This window comes from Amblyomma maculatum, chromosome 10, assembly GCF_055883805.1.
Source record: "Amblyomma maculatum isolate TAMU_Amacu chromosome 10, ASM5588380v1, whole genome shotgun sequence".
Taxonomy (NCBI): Eukaryota; Metazoa; Arthropoda; class Arachnida; order Ixodida; family Ixodidae; genus Amblyomma; species Amblyomma maculatum.
In genome coordinates, this window is record NC_139353.1 from 24,962,300 (window position 1) to 24,985,748 (window position 23,449).

Sequence of the window (23,449 nt, forward strand, 5' to 3'; positions counted from 1 at the left end):
ACAGATTGCACCATTTAGGTAACCAACCTGTAAGTACAGTAACGGTGAATGCCACATGCTGACTGCGGCGCCGTGCCCGAAGGGATGGGCGTTTATATCCCGCGCCGGTTGCGTCCGAGATAGCCAGGGTGGCCAGACGAATGCGTCAGCAGCAGTCAAATCCGGCCAAGCGCGCATCGGTGAAGGTAGTCGGGCGTGACTGTCGATTCAGGGAGGCCATGGTTCTTCAGCGCAGGAGTGAAGGCCACAAAGGATGGCTGCCTGTAAGTACAGTAACGGTGAATGCCACATGCTGACTGCGGCGTCGTGCCCCTCAAGTCGGCTCACAGCTGCTAACAGAGTGGAAAGCACATCCGTGGTATCCTTGGCGTTTGGATTCAACATCTCCGGATAACAACAAAAGTTATAAATAATTCAGAGGTGTCAGAGACTTGTGGGGAGATATAGCACTTGGGGCTCAAGGCAAAACTGCGAATACAGGGAGACACGCTGGGCGTCAAGCACGAGAAGGTATTTGAAAACCTATGCGAACGTTCATTGACCCACAGTGGCGGAAAGGGACCAGAAATCTAACCACATAGGAAGACAGCACGGAGAAATAAGCACTATTAAACTACAGATAAAAAACCCGGATATTGTAAACTGGAATTATTCAGTGGAAACGAAGCTTGCCGGATCTAGACCTATATCGGAAATGGAAAAAGCAAGTTAAAAAGGAGGCGTTTTATGACAACTCAAGAGGCAGCGGCCTTCTCCTTGAAGCTAGATCAGGATGTCGTAGAGCCCGAAGCTGCAAAAAAGTTTAATCTCGAAGATTAAACTTGTGCTATGTGTGGTAGACAAGCAGAAACAATTGGACATCTTATAGTGGAGTGTGGCAGCATGCATTCAGTTGCTCCATGCATGGTTTAGAGACAATAATGAAAACGTGAATGAATCTGTGGTAGAGGTTAGCAAGAGGCTTTTGGAAAATTGGTGGCTAAGTAGCAGGGCGGGTACGCAAACGTGCTAAATCAGGATAAGAAAAAAGATATTTAAAAACATTACGGGGGATAATTAATCTCCGACTTTAGGGATATGAAGCGATAGCGTAGGATACCAGCCCACATAAATAAAGCCTCGCTCTAACTAAGTCGTATAAACGTGTATGCATGGCATATAGGGGTAACGTGAATTCAAATGTCATGGCGCATGCATTGTGACGACTGAACGACTGTCACCACCCCGTTCAATCCCTGCGCCGGCACACAGATCTTCAACATCTCATCGGGGCCAATCAGCGAGTAGCCGCCGGCGGCGCACGGCAGCGGGTCATGGTGATGATTCGCGCCATGCGAAATTACTGAAATGACTGATGTCTGCGGCTCCCTTCTCGGATCCTCGTTTGAATACATGCCATCTGGTATTTATCATCATCATCATCAGCCTGATTATACCCACTGCAGGGCGAAGGCCTCTCCCATATTTCTCCACTTAACCCGGTTCTGTGCTAGCTGCATCCACTTGACCCCTGCGAACTTCTTAATCTCATCCGCCCACCTAACTTTCTGCCGCCCCCTGCTACGCTCTCCTTCCCTTGGAATCCAGTTTGTTACCCTCAGCGACCATCGGTTATCCTCTCTTCGCACTACATGTCCTGCCCATGTCCATTTCTTCTTCTTAATTTCCACTAGAATGTCGGTAACTTGAGTTATTTCTCTGACCCACTCTGCACGCTTCCTATCTCTTAATGTTACCCCTAACATTTTTCGTTCCATAGACCTCTGGGTTGTCCTCAACTTAAGTAGAACTCTCTTGGTTAGCCTCCACGTTTCAGCCCCATAGGTGAGTACAGGCAAGATGCAACTGTTGTATACTTTCCTCTTGAGCGATACCGGTAAGCTGCTAGTCATAATCTGCTAGTGCTTGCCAAATGCGCTCCATCCCAATCTTATTCTTCTTGTTATTTCCTTTTCATGGTCCGGATCTGCGGTTACTACCTGTCCTAAGTAGACATATTCGCCTACTACTTCCAGTATTTCGCTACCTAATGTAAACTGCTGCTCCTTCCCGAGGCTGTTGAACATTACCTTAGTCTTCTGCATATTGATTTTCAAGCCTACCTTTCTACTTTTTCTGCCTAGGTCATCAATCATTATTTGCAGTTCATTTTTTTTATTTATTGTTACAACAAAAACGACAACAATGCCGGCGAGCGATATACGCTAAGGAATAGGACTGTCCGACTCAGTGAAGGTTTCCTAACTGCCGGGGACCGTCGATACTCGAATTGGTGGCACAAACCGACGCTTTTCTAGGACAGAGGGACGGGTAAATGCCATGGTTGGGGACGCAGCTACAGAGTATTCACAGGAGCGATGGAGACTCGCATACTTACAAAAGTTGAGCGATACCTCGGATTAATTTGTTCTGCTCTAGTTTCTATGGCGCACTGCGCTGCACCTCCCGATGGGATTGTGGGGGTCGTGGATACTTGATGTGCTGTGGTGTGGGACAACACGGCACCTCAGGATTTTGAGACCGTTCGGAATGTACATGTTACCAGATCAGACATCCGCCCACGTCACAGAATGCGGTGGGAGATGCGGTGGCAGAGTTCCCGAGCTCCTGGGGTGGTGACATCTATGGGCGCCGAGAAGCGGGTTGCGAGTATGGCGCGCTGGTACTGACGGGCAGAGAACATTATTTTATTTACTTTTGGCCTCCCTCACCATAATATATGTCCCCACAGCGCGGCTATCCGCACTCGATCGGAGTGGGAAGGCCTTTCCTTCATTGAGTGGACTGAACTTTGCTAGGTGGATCAGGTGCTGCAAAAGGTGCAAATTTCCGATCAGGAGGATGCCTTGCCAGCTCTGAAACCTAGACACCAGCAGCTGCAGGGATTGTATTTATTATTAAAACAGCTGAGTGTGCTGTGCAATTAGCACATACGCCCCTATCCTTCCTCCCCATTCCCTACATATAATTCGAAACCCCTATGTAGCCACACGACTGCACTCACATGATGCACCTAGTTGTACGTACCCTGACTCATCAGTGAATTTGAGCTGCTGTAAGGCACACAGGTTCAGTGCAGTCACATTCGGATTATTTTGTTGTGTCATATAAATGGTCAGGAACAAACGATACAATAGTGATTTAAGCAAGTCTCTTATTAACAAATACCCTACAACCCATTGTTTATGCCAGTGAACAAATGGAGCTGAAATCTGCACCATATCTTTCACAGCAGCCTAATCGTTTTGTTGTCAGTCATCCACAGAGACTCTGATAACATGCAATCGCACACAGATTCAGATAACAAATCGTATTCACCTTTCCATAACAGCATGCAGTATAGTGTCACATGGTAGTTACAAGGCGGTACAGGCACAATCGGAGAGACTTGGATTTCACAGGAATCAACTTTTGATTGGGCTGGATTGCGCCCGCCAAAGAACTAAGCAACTCGGCGGCGCCGATAGCAACAAGAATGCTCGGAGGACGTCGAACTATGAAAGACGGTTGCATTGGTCAGCGCCCAATTTAAGGCAAATAACCATCTAGATAACCGACAAAGGAACCTGGAAACGTCTGGAATGATGCAGAATCCGTTGTGCTTGGCTGCGATCACTGGGGAAAAATCTCGGCGCATATCGCGCTACAAGCCGTGTTTCGCGACAGAGCATGAACATGATCGTTCCATGCGCTGCAATCGTAAGGCCGCGTGCTGGCGGCTGTTGAAAACAACAATGAATAAAGCTTTCATTGGTTCCAAGCTAAATTTAGCCAAGGGTAAAAAAATAAAACATTTCAGGTATGCCAGAGAAAGCTGCCAGCCATCTGGCGCATCACAGGCTGTAATTAACTAATTATAATTCAAGATCCTTTTTAGGTTTTTGTAACCATTGCCTTCAGACAATAAATGTGATTTGCTAAGTTGGAGAGTACCTCCTGAGGCCCCCATTTTATTTATTTCCGATAAAGAAAGCCTCATGTGTATCTTTTTCCCCCCAAGCTTTAAAGAAAGCCCGCGAAAAACAAAAACAAAATATCACATGACTGACGCATTCGTGCGCCACGATTGATCTGCTCTTAACCAGAGTTTCAGTGAACGAAATCAGCTGTGGCCGTGGCCCTACGGCCCCGTTGCAGCGGCAGGCCAATATGTCTACAATGGTTTCTTCGTCCGCTCCAGGCAGCCAGCGCAGGTGACGGTGTTAAAGTTGGTGCTGCTTTCCTTAGAGAGGCTTCAAACGGTGCAAGTTGCAGCAAGCTCACCGCCCTCGCTGCAGCCATCGCCAACATATCAGCCTCCCGCTGCAACTGGGCTGTCAAGTCACTGCCGCAGCTAATTTCGTTCACTCAAACCACGATAGACTCAGAACACCACAATCGTGGCGCGCGAATGCGTCAGCCACGTGATATATACTTTAAATTTGGCGGGCTATCTTTAGAGCTTAGCCAAGGTGGCTTGGCATAGCTTGGCTTTCTTCATCGGAGATAAATGGAATGGGGGTTCCGAAAGTGCTCTCCAACATTGCAAATCACATTTACTATCTAAAGACAATAGTTCTTAAAATAGAAAATGTATCTTAATTACTAATTAGCTAACTGCAAAATAAGAGATCGCCTGTGGAGTGCCAAATTGCTGGCAGCAGTATAAGAACGGTTTTTCAGGCCTACCTCGAATGTTTTATTTTTTTAACCCTTGGCTTAAGTTAGTTTGGACACTCTGTAGTGACAACATAAGTACGAATCTAGAAACATTAACACTCACGGTAGTAGAAGATTGGGCAGCCGTCGCTTAAAAAAAAAAAAAAAAAAAAAAAATGGTAGAGCACCGGAAGCAATATTCTGAGGTCGTCGGTTCAGATTCCCCCAGCGGTGCATTATTTTTTCTTCTTCTTTGTATTTCATTATCTTTCTCCAAAAAAGTGTTTACCTTACTAGTCCAGGCCAACAGCACAAACTGAAAAAAAAAAAAAAAAGAAAATAAGGGTAGAAGCAATCTTCTACCCTTTCCTCGGCTTGTTTCTTTCATTTCAGACCATCATTTATCGTCTTAACGAATCACTTGTTACATTTTCTGAATGGTTTCGTAAGTCTGTATTAAAGTCATTTTATAATAGTTCATCGCCCTCTGTTTTTGCCTATTCAATTAACAGCATATCACTGGAAAGGGTTTCTGAATATAAGTATCTGGGCATTACTTTCACTACTAACTTATCTTGGTCAAAACATATTGATTTAATTTGCAGTAAAGCCCTTAAGAAATTAGGTTATCTGAGACGTAACTTAGCTCAAGCTCCATGTGACGTACAGTTATTGATGTACAAATCGTTAATCCTTCCCGTACTTGATTATGCTTGCGTTATATTGAATCCTCATAAACCAACTGATATCTACCAGATCGAAAGTGTTAAAAAAAAAGCTGTTTGTTTCATTTTTCATCAGTAATCACCAGAATTTTTTGCCCACTTCCGCCCTTCCTTCATTGCACCTAACAACATTATCAAGTCGCCAGCAAGCTGAATCCTTGAAATTTTTTTACTGCATCGTACATGGTCATTATCGGCTGTCATCTACCAGTTATATTAATCTAGCGCATCGCACATCCACAAGGAATTATCATGAACTAAACCTCAGCACCTATTTTGCCAGAAGTGATACATTTACACAGTTTTTTCCCTCGTACGATTGAGGCATGGAACAGAATACCTGGATCCCATCGTTCCCTCCCATTGCATGAATTTGTTAGGGCAATCAGCCACTGTTAATCACTCTCTTTATAACCTGAATTCAATGATTAGTTTGTTTCTGCTTTTGTTTGATTGTTTGCCCGATTGTTTGTCGATATTGTACTGTATGATCACCTTACATTTTTTCTTTTGTCATTTCTTTAAATATGCACTCCCCCACCCTACTCCTGCTATAGCTCCAGATGGAGCTGCAGTATGTACAAATAAATAAAAATAAAATTTAGGTACCTTAGCAGAATACCATTAATGTCCAGATGCCCTTGTTAACAGTATAAAAAGATGACAAAGCTGATAGTGCCCACAGAATGCATTACACTTTTGTTGGTGCCCTGTTCACCTGAATAACAACACAAAAGATAATGTCATGAGTTTGATAACATACCTTGCACACAAAAACATGTACTGCAGCATTTGCCAGAAATGTACATACAGCTTGCCTGCAGTGTTTACTTCTGCACCTGACTGTGTGGCACACAATACAATGCCAGGATTTCATATAAAATACAAGGCCTTCTACAGAAACTCCTGCAGAACAAGTGGAGCAAAAGAAATATAACGAACTAGATAAAGGAATGTTCTGCATTTACTGCAGTAGGACAGCCTAGATGTAGAACAAATTATAGCCTGTAAGCCTTATTTTCTTTTCAGAGCTTCATCCATCAAAGTGTTCAGTATGCATATGCAGATAAAGTCTGAATTAGTAGGATTTGTTGAGTGCAACATGTCATCAAAATCACAAAAAGTTGCCATTTTTCACCTCATATGACATTCAAGATTTTGGTAAAGAAAGTCAGTTTTACTGGAAGACTAAAGCTGATTGCTTTGTATAGAAAACCTTGGCATGAAAAAAAAAAAATTTCATGATTCCACTGTGATCATCATTACCTGAACACATGCCCCAAACACTTCATGAGCAAAACACCTCTGTAGTCTGTCATGCTGATAAGTAAGTTCTCAAATTGTAAAAAGGTGTTTAGTATGTGTGTGTTGCTGTTGCTTTCTATAGCATGCGTTTCAAAACTGTTTCATAATGGCTCATATTTTGCTGCCACAGATTTAGTTGACACTGCAAAACTTAAAAATTCAAGATTGTGAGACTCTAAGTTGTCTCATTCATCCACCTCTACTTAACCTGTATGGTATGTGACTAACCGCAAGAAATACCAGCAGGAAAAATTATCTATGAACAATGTCAACAAAATGCTTTATTTATGTTTGTGACCAGACTTAGCCACAAACTCACAATTGTCAACCTACAGAAAGCAGTCCTCATCCTCATCGTAGCCGATTGCAGAATGCTCAATCTGAAACTGGGAGAGGATATCCTTCAGGCCCGGCTTGGGGTCAGGCATATTCTGTTGCAAATCTAAAATGGCCTGCTGAGCTGCCGAACGCCACTGGTCAATCAGGTCGTCAATTGGCTCCTCTTGGTTCTGCATAGTAAAGACATATTTCTGGCACTCACTCTAAGTGCATAGTGGATGGAGATGGTACAAAATAGCTATTCTGTCTACAGTTCCTAGCTGAAGCGGATGTGCACTAAATGTAGGAGTTGGAATTTCAGGTCAATCGAGGGTCATAATTTGAAAGTGAAGCATAAAATTTGCATGAGGGTCCCTGACAAGACTTTTACTAGCAGGGAGGAAGTAAGGCAATGTGCATGAGAAACATGTGGACTCATTTACAGAACGACTTTTACGGTCTCTTTGACTGTCTGGATGTTGCCCGAGATCAACAGGACATGCATGCTCTCTAGCAGTGTATTGTGCATGTTCATTCCTTTGCTTCACGGTCCATGCATTGTTCAGGATAATGAAAATTAATATCTTATCAATAGGCGCAGCTAGCCTGCCTAGCAGTTGATAGCAATATAAAGAAGTTCTTTGTCTGCTGCCAGTTTTTCTTCCTGCTAGGAGTTGGATTTGACACTACCAGCTGCTTTGCCCACTGCTGAGTTTGACATAGCTTGATGGTGCCATTACCCTGATCTCTGGAGTAGCCCACCCAGTAGATATAAACAAGCTGACAGCTCCTGTGATCAATAGACTGTCACCTTATCCGCCTCCTAATAGGTAGTGCAATAGAAGGCAAAGCATAACAGACCATCATTATGCATAAGCCGAGTGTTTGCTTCTTTTACAAAGATGCACCACTATAACACAGAGGACAGAACTTACAAGCCTTCTTAACTCTGTTATACAAGAACTATTATCGTGAATTAGTGTACTGTTATTATTGTTCATATATTCACTCTACAGAGAGCTGATCATTGCGTAGAACACAGATGATCGTCAAAATTCACTACCTTATGATTCCAAATTATACTGTTGAGGAAGATAGCCTGATGAATCTCTACCTTTTTCCTATGAGCTTTCACTATGTTGAGCTGTCTTAGGGTGCCTTCTTTGCGGGTCACTTCTTGCTGTACCTCTGCAATGGCTTTCCGCAGCAAGGCTGGGTCATTTTCCTGCATCACAGGAGGGAAGACATGCCGTGAAGCAATGTGATGTTCATACATTTGAAATGTTCGCTGAAGTACATTACTGTAGCTCATTTACTGCAAGAGCGCACTTAACTTCCTTCGTTGTATTGAGCGAAGCACACAAATTACCCGAGGAATTACTATATGTTGTTTATGATGTTGAAAACGGAGCATCCGTGGAGTATCCGGTGCTGTACACGACCGTTTTGAATGGCCACTCAGAAGTTTCCTTCGTGTGCGTTAAGAGATGCCGAGAGTGACGACACCCGCTCAAACCGCTCTCGAATATGCTTGAAAACTGAAGAACGCTTGAGGGTGCGCTTCGAGCCAAGCAGGCTCGGGCTCAATTGCACTTGAAAGTTGCCGTGTGACAACCTCGACGTGCATTGAGTTGAATGCATGCAGAGTTCATAAGGATGAAAGTGTTCGTGTGAGACGTCTAGCTACTTGTCACAAGACAACGTGAGACGTGTGTAACATGCATTCATTTATCAAAACCAGATCAAACTCTCCATAAATGCAGATATTAAAAACATTTACCATCGCATTTGATCCTTCCGTTCGAGGAACGCTCGGTTTCAGTGTCGGCGTCTTATCCATGCTGAAAAGGTACAAAAGCTTCGGCAACACGCGTTACTGGAAACGCATACGAGCCTTGTTATTATTAGAGCAGCTTTTGTAACCAACTTGCGCGGAACAATAACTGTAAGCGGTGAACCCCAGTTATGTTACTCATATTTGACGCGAAGCGCGCGTTGGTGTACAACTTTGGGTTGCCCGCCGCAAGAGTTCGTAACAATGGTTGGTAAATCCAATTCAGTAGCGAGCTTCGGTACTTTAGCTTCGGTCCTTAGCTCAAAAACCTTAAACTACTCACTAAAATCGTATGAGTACTTATGCGATTTGAAACTCAAACCACTCAAACCTTTTCAAATAAACGACCATCCACTATCATCATCAACGTTAATTGAATTCTTGTAGTGGTTTAAAATTCTTTGAGACATAAAAACAATAAAAGCATACGCAATTTTGAGAAAGTAATAATAAATTAAACTAATATTTTAGTTGTTAATGGATAACATGGATGTGGAATGTGGGAAGAGGAGGGTAACAGAGAGATCAACAGGAGACATCATAGAGGGCATGATAGGAGACAATGCTCTTCTGAATAAAGTGACAAACTTCCAAAGCACCAGTATCAAAGCGAAAGGGCTGTCGTTTTATTTCATGCGGCTTCATAAGTAATATTTATTTTGTGAAGTTAAATAAGCTGGTGCAGTGCCTCCTGTATCTGTAGCCTGTAGCTGGTGCGCTGTGGTGCGCATAAATATCATTGCGAGAGGAAAAGTAGTTTTGTACAGAGAGAGATACCTACTTCTTATTTGCGCAGTTGTGCTTGTATATGAAAATTTCAGAGCTTTTTGGTAATATTTGTATTACCTTAGGCTCATTTCTTTGTAAAACGCACGTTACTTGAGACATATTTCGTTTTCGTTCAAAAAGGCGCCAATGCGCGAGTCGGTTTCGGACGGACTCATTGCAGACGGCGGTTTTTGTTGAATGGGACGGTACTTGCTGCTGGTGAACAAAGTTGCTGATATTCTGCAAGTAAGTAAAGACAGACTGCCGATGAACACGATTTTGTGTACCGTACTTTTTGTGGCCAACTTTCGCACGCAACGCACTACGCGCGTTATTGTGAGCTCGTCTGCGTAGTTCATGCATGGAAATGGGCCTGTGAACCGTGTCGCCGTTTAACTAATTCGCTTGCTTGCTGCATTTGAAAGCCGCATTCGAAGAATTGCCTACCTTCCAGAATGAGAATTCCGGAGGCGACGAAGACTCCGTCGCGAAGACAAACGAGGAATGCACGCCCCAGTTTCTACGGGGATTCGGCGTTGGAAGAGCCAAATGACGACAATGCCGAAAGACACTGCCGTCAGCAGGAACTGCTGCAAGAACTTCATGCGCAGCATATGGAATCTCCCGGAACTCCGGGAAAGGGGTAGGTGGCCTTTTGAACCGCGTGCTTTCTTATTTCTGTAAGTTCAGTTGTCGTAACTATAAGGGGAAAAAAAGACTTGGAAAATGTCAACGCTGCGCGAAAAAGTTGTGGCTCTTGAGTGGTTTCGTAAGGTGTGGACAGGGTCAGAGGTGTACCCCTGCATTCAAAAGCTTGAAAGCACGATATAAACGGAATAACTTTATTCGATAACCTTGTTCGCAAGCAACCCAACAGCGATGCATGTAGCCTTATTTTTTAATGCGAAAGCATTACTTCGCTATGTTCACAGATTTCTGTCTGCAGACCGCGCCCGCAAAATCGTGTCCGCAGCAGTTGTGAGCAATTGAGAAATGGTTTGGTTTGGTTTGGTTTGTTAAACCCCATAACCCAATTGAGAAATGGTAGAGGTTAATGAGTGGCGTCAATCAATAGAGGGTGACGTAATGTTGTTGCCAAAAAATAATTAGGCCAATAAGTTAATTAGGTAATTAATGAGAGGCAGAAAATGTAAAAGTAAAGGCAAAAATGGTCTCATAAGCCAATGGCTTGACGCCACATTTGAATGTATCAAATACTAAATTAGTTAATTAAATCAGTCAAGGCGACATAAGGTGACGTCACGCAACCTGAAGTAGAGTCAAAAAAGGTGCATAGGAAGGGATTGGTGCGCAATTTGAAAGTACCAAAAACTAAAGTAGTTAATTAAGGCAGTCAATTAGTGTGACGTCAAGAATGTGATGTCACGCAACCGGAAGTAGAGCCGAAAAAGGGCATAGGAAAGAATTGGTGCATAATTTGACGGTACCGAAGACTAAAATGGGTAAACAAGAAGTGAATTAATGTGACATAGAGAATGTGACGTCACGCAACCGGAAGTAGAGCCAAAAAGGGCATAGGAAGAGATTGGCGCGCAATTTAGAAGTACCGAAGACTGAAATGGGTGAACAAGAAGTGAATAGCATCCGTGCTTTCGCATTACTCCAATGCAGATTCTGCAGTGCTCTTTAATTCTTTGTGAATGTGCGAATGTGCGAATGACCTGGTACACAAGTTCTTCGCCACAGTCGCTTTTCCATGTGCTCTGGGCATGGTGGTTGTTTTAGCCCCCCCCCCCCCCCCCCCCCCCCTCCCTTCCCTTTTTTTTCCATATATATGTGACTTTTCAGACGCAAGTCAGTGGGATTGGGCCCGCCTACATTTTCAGATGTTCAATTGGCTGAACACTATGCCAATTGCATCCGTCTGTCCAACGAAAACGTGAGTTTTTTTTCGCAATCGTGAAGAGGAATACTACTGAGCTGTCTTGGGTGACTGTTCGGTGAATTTCGTCTTTCAGAAAATAACAATCAAGAATGCATTTCACCTTCACCTAATTGACCTTTTGAAAAAGGTTTTGGAAGAAAAAGATGGATCGACAAACTTTCAGGTTAGAATCCTTTTTATTTGATTTTTTCATTCCCATTGTGAGACTAACTGTTCATGTTAACATGGCGATCTGTTTGCATCCTGTTTCTCAGAGCGCAGGTTGTACGCTTGATGCAAGTGCAAAGATCTACGCGCATCGTGTGGACCACGTGCATTCCGAAGCGTTGCATATTGCTGGAGAACTAGGAGTCTCTTCAAAGCTAAGAAAACGGGATCTGAAAGGTAATTCTAAGCCTTCCTTTTGTTATGCATGCTTGATATGGTGCTATAAAGAAATTTATTTCGTGGCCCATATATGTCCTTGCAGTAGGGTTGATCATTGTTCGTTGCTGCTAAATAATGAACTTTAAGGAGCCAGAAGTTTCCTTTCAACATCTGTACTAAATTTTTGAGCCTGCCATGGTGGCTACACTTTTGGCTGCTGTTGCCAAGGCCATGTGATCTAACCTAGCTTTAACAGCTGCATGTCGATTCAGGTGAAGTACTAAACGCTCCCATTTATAGTGTGCCCTGCCGTGGTAGCTCAGGTGTTAGGGTGGCTGACTGCTTATCCAAAGGACACAGGTTCGATTCTGGTCGCAGTGCCCACTTTTCGATCAAGGCGAGAAGCAAAGTGTCCCTGTGTTTTCTTCATAGCCTGAGTTACTTCGGGAAGTTAAACTCCATAATACAGACCATCCATTTGATTGAATATTTAGGGGAATCAACCAAGGTGGCATAGATTTGTAATAAGGGAATAATTACTCATTAACATCCACCTAAGCGCAGCCATACGGCTACAAAGGAAAGCCATATAGGTAGCTTTCTCAGAAACTTTGTAGTTCAAGAAAAATTTGTCCTTGTCCGTGGATCGAACCCGGGATCACCGCCTTTCTGGGGCAGTTGCTCTACCAACTGAGCTAACCAGGACGGTCAGCAGATCAGATGGTGAGAGCGAATTGATTAATAACTCCATCAATAACGACTCGATCAATAACTACTTTTTAGCTGTTTGGCTGTGCTTGGGTGGATGTTAGTAATTGCTTCCTTATTACAGATCATCCGTTTATATTATAATGCGATGTCAGTATACATTAAAGAACTTGAGATGGTTTAAATTAGCCCAAGGCCTACCACTATATGCTCGTGCACTGCCTATAGAGGAAGCACTTAAGGCCGTCGAGCGATCTTGAAAGTTAACTTGGGAGGCCACCTGCCATGGTTCATGTGTCGCTGCGAGTGATAGCCGATGTTTGTAACTGCAATTTTTTGCTTCCGCTTTCTGCCAGTTGCTTTCACTATGGTGTGCAGCAGAAGAGGTAATCCCCTATGTAGAACTGAGATCATTGCTGATGCTACAGCCATCTGGGAGAAACGATTTCACTTACATGCCAAATGCCATCTGCAAACGAGCAGTAAACAGCCAGCTGTAGTACAGTGTAAAGTCCAGACTCACTGGCTTTGCTTTACTCATAGCATTACTTGGGAAATCACTGTTCTTTCACTTTTCCTTTTTTCATTTAAGTGTAGCTCCTGTGGCATCTCGGCGAGATGCAACCTGCCTGCCATTACACCGTGCGAGGAACGCTTGCTTCATTGGCCGAATTCATTAGATTTTTTATTCGGAATGCACAGCTCTAGCAGACAACTGCATACAGGATGCACTGGTGCCAATGTCACATTCACAGCAAGTACGGTCGTAGAGAAAAGTTTTCTGGATCGAAATTTGCATAAAAGAAACTATTTTTGTGCTGCTCCTGTAGCCAGCAAGGTAGTATTCAATTAAAGCGGATGAATTACATGTCTGCTCATGTATCTGTGCTTTTCTTTGACCTGGTTTGCCTGGCCATGAGAAATGAAATTTTTACCAAGAGCTGCATCACGCAAATTTTAGTTCATCACAGTACACTCGTAAATTTAGTAACACAATAGGGCGAGCACTTCTATTTTGGTAAATTTTATGCTCCATAAAGCATAAGCCAGGTATATTTAGTGAGTATTCTCAGCATGCTGCATGTGACCGGTGAATGCACATACCATGCGCTTAGTGCACATAGCTTCATTAATTTTGTCCTGTGTCCCACGTCAATCGCCTCCATATTTACTATTGCACTGAAGACTTATGAAAATGAAAAATTAGGCGTTACAAAAATTCACAGCACTGTTCTACAAGAGTGAACTACTAACAGCTCTGATGAGTTAACAAGCTGTTTTACTGCTTGTACCAAACTATGAATGCTTGTGAATACCTGACAGTTCATTGCAACTTTTTGATATAGAAATATAAGATAGAAGTAAAGTGACTCGGTTACATAAAATGTGATCAAACAATGAGATCGCTCAGCTGGGGACAAGTGAATTCGATACGCAGTTCATTTCTTGAGTGTAGATGCCCCAAAGTTAGTTTCAGAGATCATTGGCAGCAGATGCTTCTTCTATCGGAATATAAACACTGTGGAAAAATTGAATTCACAGTGTGACGACTGTAGAAGAATACACGGCGAGCAGCTGTTGCTGCTGGCTTCATACCTGGGTGCACTTAGCGAACTTGTTACCTGCGGCATGGCTGTCACTTTGCACGCCACCTATAGCTTGTGCGCAGCTTCGCAAAGTCGAACTCCATGCAATGCCATACTAAATTTATGGTGATACTCGCGCACGTGCTGATGTATTCCTCACACAAGAGCAGGAGCTGGAGATGAATTTTTTATTCCAGGACATTGAGGACAAATTAAAGTCTGCGTGTATCTATAGAGTTGTGCATTATAATGGCAGAGACTCTACTCTCAAAGAAAATGGAGCTTTTAGGGGCTACAAGTGATGGGAATGTTAATTCGACGTCTCCATCATCACCACTTGCCGTCCCCTTTCTTTTTCTTAGGAAGCTTTGGTGCGTCACGGCAGTTTCTTGGGTGCAGATTTTCGTGGCTGGGCTATAATAGTAATAGAGCTCTTTCTGGTCTTAACTTCATAAATTTGATTAGATTGGCTGGAAGGTTGCTTAACTCTAATGTTTCCGGCTGTAAATGCATCTGTATGCATATCTGTTCGGCAGCAAAAGACAAACCTGTTATTAAAAAAAAGGGTTTGGATCTTTTCTCACTGTTCAGTTCTTCAAAATCTTCACACCGGGGCCAAAAGAGGCTTCGGGATCAATCCGCCTGAATGGTCGTATGGTGGTAGCATACCTGACAACCCTCTCCTGATTTGCCTTTGTGACTGTATTTTTGACTGAGCTTTCCAATTGTACGACTGCTGCCTCAGTTCTCTTGATAAATTGACTGCGTGCACAAGAATGGCTTTTGTAAAACTGGCACCGCATGATCTTAAGTTATACTGTAATCGCTAGCATCACCGTCGACAATCGCACTAATGACATTGGCTGAGCCATCAACTTAATACCTCTGTCACACGAACAATCTGAATGCCCATTGTGTGAATGGCCATTGAAATTTTTGAGGGTCATCGAGATGCACCATGGCCACACGGCAAATTTCAATGACCATTGACTAGTGAGAGTGTGATCCGACAGATGGTGCCACGGGTAACAACATCCAGTAAAAATATGAAGTGAAACAGGATAATACGAGGCGGATATCGCACTAAGTGCTATATTTAAATGAAAGTTCGCTCAGAGAAGGGTATTCAAATACCTCACAGCTTAGCATAAACCACAGGCATCACAGGCAAGCAACGATGGAATGACAATGAACGATGTGCAATCACCGCATTCATTTTGCGCCAGCGATGCTGGCACAGGTTGCTATCGCTAGAAGCACATGTGGGCCCTTCTTGGTCTCATTTGTCGCAAAGCGTGGTAAAGGGCGAACATGAGCGAAACGCCGCAGCATGCCGCACTGCCACAGAACACCTAGAACAGCGTCAGTTTGTTTACATCTGAACACCGCACATTCTCGAGAGCGATCATTTTGACTCCCTTGTTGAGCTGATTAATGTATTCTAAATAATGTAATCCAGGAGATGGCTTGCTTTTTTAAAATGTATATCTTGTGTTTCACCTTAGTGTGAATGCGGGGCTGCTCTCAATGCTCTTTGGCATTCCAATGGCCATTCGCGAACCTCATTGAGTCAATGGCGAGTTCAATAGTCATTGAAAACTGCCGTGTGGCAGTGGCCGATCGCTATTGAGTTCAATCTCCATCGACCCAATGTACATTGAAACTGTCCGTGTGACAGAGGTATAAGCCAAATTTAGCTAAAGCCAAAGTGGCTTTAGCTGGTTGCATTTCGTTTTCTTATTGCAGCTGCTGGTGTGTATGTTTGGGGCCAGCTAAGCCTCCCGTGTGCGGTGCATAGTGCAATTGTGTGCTTGAAGTCATTGCTCTATTAGAGACTGAGAGATATTTATTTTTGCAATCTCACACTCCTAAATTCACGGGCTTCATGAGATCGAGAATAGGTGAACACTCTGCTCAACGTGTAGACGCGACATCAGTGGCATCTGATGGTGGCAGAGGTGAGCTGAAGCTGAAACTAGAACTGAATTCCGCTCATCAATTTACCACCCAATTTTCCACCATATGCTGCGGTGAGGGGCCATCAGTTGGGACCATGCTTTAAGTAAATCCGCTCTGACAGATTTTTGAAGCTAGTAAAGTCAGCTGCAGCAAGGTCTTCACTAAAGGGCTCATCTTCAAATTCTTCAAATTGTTCTCGATGTCCTATAGTGTTCTTACCAAAAAATCATTTTGTTTCAAAAAAAAAAATAGATCCATACATTTATTGTGTTAAGCCGTGGCAAGTTCATGTGTGTAGTTTTTATGCAAACATCTTTTTTGATCCTTGCTTATTGTAGATGTCTTGCTTCATTTTAGGCAACGAAGAAGACGAGGATAATCCTGACCAGCCGCAAGCACCTAGCAAAACGCCTGCAAAAAAAGCCAAGACTCGCGTAAGTGGTTGTGTTGTGTGCATGGATGTAGTGAGAGAGACATTACAGATGGCCCATGTGTGTGGATCTCTCATAGCATGGCTGACTGATGAGCTTGTAGCCCTTTAGACTGCTGGCAGTCCACAGTTCTTTTAAATCAACTTACAGCATAGCACAACAGTGCAACACAGTAAGGAGACTGTCCTTGTGTTTCTTTAACCATTTAGGGCAATCTTTACGGTAATCTAGCGTCATTTTGGGCCGTGATAAATTCATGCATATTGCCAGTTGCGAAGCAGTGAATCATGAAGTGCCTGTCTAATGACTTCTGAGATATAAACTTCAGATTGCATGTTTTTTAGGTAGCTTTAATTATTCCCTCAAATAGGGCACTCCAAACAGGAAGCCTTCAGTGAAAGAAAACGGTTGTTGATTCTTACTCTATTCTTTTCCACTCTCCATTCAAGCCCATTTTAGTCAAAAGTAAAAGGCCCAAAAAGTTTGATTTCAAGCTGTGCAGCGTAGCCCAGAAGCCAGGTGCTTGGGCTGGGAAGGTTTTGCAAGGCTGTTGACAGGTGGTTATATAGTTATCTTAAACTCAGAATTGGCCAATGATTACAATGCCCAGTAATGCGAAATTTGAACACAGCTCTCCAGGCATTTCGATTTTCTGATATGCTGAGGAAAAGGATTGAGAGAGCCGCATGTAAATATTTGCCCATTGTTTTCCAGCATGTAAGCACCCTTCAACTGACAATCCTTTCCTAGTTATTGCTTTAATGGAGGCGTTGGCATGGCACCTGCTGGCAGTGCCTTGTTGATCTTGTATTGAGGGGTGTGTAAGCTATGTGGGCTCATTTCTCTCCCTCGCAATCATATTTAAACACCACATGTTACACATCAGCCGGTGAAAACTGCGTATGATAGTTACCTGTCCCCCGCCATACCCTCCTCTTCCATGTTACGCTTATGCTGTTTCCTCTTTCACCACTGCCCTGCTCACTCTCCAGCCACATCCCATTCCTCCTTGTTTCGTTCTCACCCTGCTGTTGTGCGCTCGTCTGCTTTCACCATTCCCTTCTGGTTTCCTGGCAGTCACCTTTTGGCTTCTTTTAGCACCACCCTCTGGTTAGGCATTTTTCAGCCCTCAGTGTTACCTTCTCATACAGCAGTAGCCACCCTTCGATTGTTCATTTCTCCACTCTCACCAGATCTCCCAGTGCCTCTTTCCTGCTTCCCTCTTCCCTAAATATAGAGGGGATTTTCACCAATCCAGTCAGCTACTTGTTAGCCATTGCAGGTGGCACTTCACTCTACTACAACCTGCTGTAACTGACAGGTGGTCAGTTACATTAACTAGTAAAACGCTGAAAATTGATAAAATGAAACCCAGGAGGAGGCAATTAAGATCTGGACCCTAAAAATGTCTTGGAAGAGGCCTGGGCTCTTTTCAGAGTCATTAACTTTTCTTTTTGCATAATATTTCTATATTTATATACAAGCTTTCATATGCAAGCTACTTTGTTTTGTTGAAAAGCATGGCTCTTAGGCCTTTTCTGATGGATTCCGAGTATTTCAGTTGCATAGATATAGTAATTAGCTTTGTCTCCATTGTCAGAGTGCCTCTACATTGGTCCGGAATGAGAAGACCATTACACTCGACAAGCTGGAGACTGCCAGACCCGTAAGTGTCACCTTTGCGATACCTAACCTACAAAGTTCGCCCACTACTGGGGCATGCTGCTGGACCATGGTATGTGGTGACCGTCATGGTTTGCACAAACCCGTTGCATTTGTCGTGTATGGAGTAATCAGCAAAGAGCAACATGACATTCGGTGCATTTCCTGGTTTTGTGGTGCTAGCATTGTCAGATCACTGCGTTGCTCTGGTCGGTCAGCATGCAGTGACGTTAGGTAATTTGGGACTGCTCTACAAATATTAAAAAATAAGCATGCAGTGATGATATCAAATGATTCACCTCTATAAAAAAAAAAATGCTGAATCTTTCACTGCACAGTATCTTATAAATTTTTCCTTCCTTTCTGTTGCTGCGAAGTATGGATAGATTCAGGTTTGTCTCTTGCCCCTTATCTCGTATCTTGCCTTTTATTTCATATCTCTGAAGCGTCATACCAGGCAGTAGGTAGGCATAGTTTGTTGCCAATTGTATTAGTCGCGGTCAGGAAATGTCGCATGAACTGACCTTGCCCATCCTGCGATTTCATGCTCTTAAAATGTTTTTCTGTTGTGAGAGAAAAATGGCACCACTTGTGATCAATTTCATGTGCCTGTGATATTTGCGGCTCTAGCCGTGTCTTATAAATGAAAGTGAGGGTTTCAAAGAAGTGCCACGACAGTGTGTAGGAAAGAAATGTCAACTAGTTAGCATCACTCTAGCTTTTGTGGTTTGTTTAGTTGTGTGTACCTACAGGTACAGGGTTGCTGAATATGAAAAGAAATGAATTTTAAGCATTAGTTAAATACCCATTCCTCAGTCTGGTGTGACAAGTGCACTTTTTCCTGTTTGCTTACTAGAATTCTTCTTTATGCATAATATTGAAAAGTAATTTTTGAGTATTGAATCATTTAGCTATTTTGTTTGTGCAAACTGATTGTTCTTGTTCCGTTTGAGCAACCTTCTGAGTTCCTGCATGCTGTATGAGTAGCCATGCAGTTTTAATGTAGTGTTGTCCACTCCTCATCGTAAGAAGCATCGTAAATGTTGCATTTTTTTATTGTTTTTGTCCCCCTCCTCTTGCTTTACTAGGCTGACCCACTCCAGGAGTACATCCGGCTCCATAGCACGACTGGAACATCGGACTGCTTTGTCCTGAACCACATTAACTCGTTCAGTGACCGAGCGGAGCTCATGTTTCTCGACACGCCGAGGAAGCACGAAAGCATCGAAGACTGCTGGATCAAGGCACCAGTAGGCAAGTTATTGCTTTAAAGGCACACTGCTCAGCTTCCATGTACCTCTAGTAGTAATAGTAACTCTGACCTGATCTGGTCTTGTTGTAGTGCAAATCTGATGTCATTATTGCTGCTTAACTGCTTGTTCTGCCGGGTTGTGTAAAAGGCACCTATTAGTGCTTTACTACTCAGTACTGTTATGACCATCACTGGCCATGTCCTGTGTTAGTCATAGGCACAGTACACCTGGAAATTTTCAAATCGCATTTTTCCTTCTTCCTTTAAAGTCCGCTTCGCTAGATTAATTTTTTTCTTGCCATATCGACTTGGTCACCTGCAAAGGCAGGTGTTATTGATCGTGTCTTTTTAGCTGTACTGTTGGATTGCAGGCCTCATGGGAATTTACTTCTTGAATTCTTTTAAACAACTAAAAGGAAGTATTGTCAAGACAGGTCACTGCAAGGTGATTTGATGGGATAATTTGGTATCTACTAAATTTTCTGCTGGTGGCGCGTGTAAACTTCAATAACTTACCCCAGTAGTCGTAAAGCTTCACTTGCAACGTTGTAGATGCAGTGTTGGGCTGCTGAGCTTGAGGACACAATATCAACACTGCTGTGGCTGCCTCATCTTGGTTGAGCTGAAATGCAAAAATGCCTGTGCATTGTACAGAGCGCAGATTGATTCGCACTCCTTAGTATGGCATCCTTTGTGATGCATGTGCCGCTTTGGGACATTAAACGTCCACGCACCGTGATGTTAAAGCTAAGTCATAATGGCCGACCGTTATGAATATGAATGACCGTTACCAGTGACCACTTGGGAGGGAGCTTGAATCACTAGTGCTCGAAGTCAGTTATGCTAACTCTTTTTACTAACATTCTTGCCAATGCTGCAATGCTGTATCAAGCTTTGTCAGTGGTGTTTCATCACATTTTGGCTTCAGTGGTGACCTGTCACAGCATATTAAGCAGTCATTGCATGGTTGACACTGGCCTCATGTGCTGATGACATGGCGTCTATGCCAAATGTAGCTGATGGTGGAAGGCTGCAGTGTTCAATGCTGTGTACAGTACACCTTCTTTCAAATGTTTTGGACGATGCAAGCAGCAGCGGCAGAAATGGATTACTTTTGCACCCATCATTGTTCCCACGTTTACATGTACTATATGGGTAATCATCATCATCATCAGCCTGACTATACCCACTGCAGGGTGAAGGCCTCTCCCATATTTCTCCAATTAATCCGGTCCTGTGCTAGCTGCATCTACTTGTACCCTGCGAACTTCTTAACCTCATCTGCCCAGCTAACTTTCTGCTGCCCCCTGCTACACTTTCCTTCCCTTGGAATGTGTAATGCAACCACGAATATAATTTGAGGCAGAGGGTTCGAGACTTAAAAAAAAAGAAAATTTATTTTGCAATTAAAACTCCACTTGACTCTTTCCATGCCTTTTCTGAAACTCCATGCATCACCTTCCACATTCATGGCTGCCTTCTCCTTTACCTTGGTATGCCACCCTGTCCTAAGGTCATAGAAAAGTTGGCGTCTACTGTGTTTGTAATCAATAATTGTTATTATAACTCGGTTATGCCAAAAAAAGAAAAATGACAAATTTTAGAAAATTTACTGACAGGAAAGCAGTTTGCAATGTTGATTTCATTGCACGAAAAATCTATCAGTTAGCTTTGACTGTTTCACAACGTGTTCACATCTTGTGGGGTGCTTAATTCTGCACATGCCCAAGTAAGGAACATTTAGCAAAACTGAAGTCTCAGCGGAACCCTGTCATTTGTAAGGAATCTTTCGTGCAGCCTCCTGGTCATCATGCCTATGCATCATCAATGTGCAAGAATTCGTCTCGACACGTCACCGTTATCATTTCATACCGTATTTACTCTTGTAATGAACCCACCTTTTTTCAAGAAAAATTGATGACAGTTTGGGGGTAGGGTTCATTATCAGAAATAAAACAATTTTTTTTTGGAGAGAGTCATCCACCCTCCCACCCACCAATTACAATGGTCAGCCGCGGTCATGACACCTTCATTTTTTGCTTCAAAAGGCGTTTGCTGCTTCATGCGCTCCAATGATTTTGTGGCAGTGGACAGCGCCCACCGCGCCCAGTCGCAGCATCTACTGAAAATCAGCACGCTTGTGCAACCAGACAAGCAGAGCCAGTAGCTGCTAGCTTACCAGTTAAGGGCCCTGGCACTCTGCCAAGTTTGCCCCCCCCCCCCCCCCCCCCTCTCTCTCTCTCTCTCTCTCTCTCTCTCTCTCTCTCTCTCTCTCTCTCTATCTCTCTCTTTCTCACCGCAAGAGATTACTTCAAAAGGTACATATGCATTAGGATGGTACTATCACTGTGCAGCATCTTGGCACACTGCCAAGAATTGCGTTGTCGGCTGCGACAGCGTGAAACGAAGAGACACAACCTTTTTTTTTAAATTCTCAGTGGCAAAAGTAGGTGGGTTTATTACGCAAGTAAATACGATAGGAGCTTCGTGAACCTTCGCATCACTGGCATTCTGAATGAAGCGTGCTTTCCTGAAGAAATTCTTGACACGGAATTCAATGAGCTTGCAGGAGTAAGGGAAAGCGACGATGGAATGGAAAGCATCCTGATTATGTGTCTGATTCAACTGATGTGGTTGCAGCATTTCCATGTTTTTGTCTCTCTTACAGTTGTTCCATGTGACCAGATTTTATTGTTTTAACCGATAATTCGCTAGGCAGCATTGTTATAACTGGTTTATTTTACCATAGAAAGTGTAAAAAAGCTGGCAGTACCACATTAATCCATCGTTATATCCAATATATTGTTCTAAGCGGTATTGTTATAAGTGGGTTTGACTGTAGTGCAAGGGGCTCTCTGAAACTGATGCAGGAGGGAAAAAAAACCTCGCATCATAGTAGTGCAAGGTTACGCAGTCTCCAATTGTGGTTTCAAATGCTCTTTGCACCACTTGTTTCCAGTCTGCACATCATGGGCAGAGCACTTTTCTTAACACCTTTTTGTGTTACGAAGAATGTGTGCAGAATGCGGGTTAGAGGAGATGGCATTTGTCTGCAAATGTACCTTTAAATGCAATGAAGCTGAGTTTGCGAATTTGTCTTTTTCACTGCTGTGCTGAAATTGTGCCTTTTTTTGTCAGGTTTCCTGCAGAGATGTGTGAAAAGCAGAAATGGAATCTGTCCCGATGCCCGCCTTGGCTACATGTGGAACAATGAAAGTGTTGAAGCTCAAAGACATGATGTGAGTATCGCGACACTGTACTTATAGCATATGAACAGTCTATAGCTGTTGGGTGTCAAGCATTTTTTGCAACTTAAAAATTCCGCTTGAATGTTTTGCTTTATATAGTTTTGATTCTTCCGGTCAGTCATATCTGTGTCACAGGCACATGTTATTTGGACAGGGCAGTACTGTCTGCAAATGAGTAAATGGTGTGTAAATGGTTAAATAAGTGCTAAAAGTATTTGTTAGCCATGCAGGCTGTAAGGTTGTGATATTATTTGAGTCATTTGCAGTTATTGCATACCCAGTTTTCCTTTGGTTGCTGCCTGAGTGCATTGAGCTGTCAATGAAGAACTTGCTTCTTCTTTGTCTTCTGTTCTGTCTTGCAGCTAAAACACACAAGTAGCAGACATATCCTCGATTAGGTTCTTGTTTTTCATTTTGGTTTGGTCTTTATTAGAAAACCGTTCTTTCTTTCTATCCTTCAGCCCTTAAGCTTGCCCCACTATTTGATTCCTGCCTTTGCATGTTTAGTCAGCTGTAAAGAACATGCTTTCTTTCTTGTTTTCTATTTGATGCTGCAATGATGTCTAAATACCGTATAGTGTCTGCGTACAAATCTACCCTCCAGCTTGCACTCCTGGCAAATCTAAAAAAAAGAAAAAGAAAGGAAGAAAAGTTGATTTCAAATATATAAGCTGGCACTGACCCTCCTCCACCCAGTTTCCATGCAATGCATCGTGGTGTGTGCAGCTCAAAGCAAAAAGTGT

The 23,449-nt window shown here is 43.2% G+C and overlaps 2 protein-coding genes across 3 annotated transcripts in view; one reads left to right on the plus strand and one right to left on the minus strand.

Annotated features, from left to right (window-relative positions):
* Positions 1 to 23,449, plus strand: part of barr (non-SMC condensin I complex subunit H) — a 166,717-nt gene that overhangs the window by 126,786 nt on the left and 16,482 nt on the right. The window contains exons 1-9 of one of the 2 annotated variants that reach the window (XM_084582279.1): positions 9,561 to 9,834; positions 10,043 to 10,231; positions 11,398 to 11,488; positions 11,568 to 11,657; positions 11,749 to 11,878; positions 16,471 to 16,547; positions 18,145 to 18,210; positions 19,295 to 19,460; positions 22,597 to 22,697. In XM_084582279.1, coding sequence (XP_084438405.1) covers positions 10,044 to 10,231; positions 11,398 to 11,488; positions 11,568 to 11,657; positions 11,749 to 11,878; positions 16,471 to 16,547; positions 18,145 to 18,210; positions 19,295 to 19,460; positions 22,597 to 22,697 — 909 coding nt within the window. In that variant the 5' untranslated portion in view covers positions 9,561 to 9,834; position 10,043. Of the gene's footprint in view, positions 1 to 9,560; positions 9,835 to 10,042; positions 10,232 to 11,397; positions 11,489 to 11,567; positions 11,658 to 11,748; positions 11,879 to 16,470; positions 16,548 to 18,144; positions 18,211 to 19,294; positions 19,461 to 22,596; positions 22,698 to 23,449 lie in introns of those variants that run through there. The other variant, XM_084582278.1, reaches the window with a different exon arrangement.
* On the minus strand, positions 6,934 to 9,172 carry LOC146175913 (swi5-dependent recombination DNA repair protein 1 homolog). The gene is made up of 3 exons (XM_084580879.1): positions 8,767 to 9,172; positions 8,101 to 8,211; positions 6,934 to 7,177 (listed from the first exon to the last, which is right to left on the minus strand). The coding sequence occupies exons 1-3, from the start codon at positions 8,824 to 8,826 to the stop codon at positions 6,998 to 7,000; spliced, it is 351 nt and encodes a 116-aa protein (XP_084437005.1). The 5' UTR covers positions 8,827 to 9,172; the 3' UTR covers positions 6,934 to 6,997.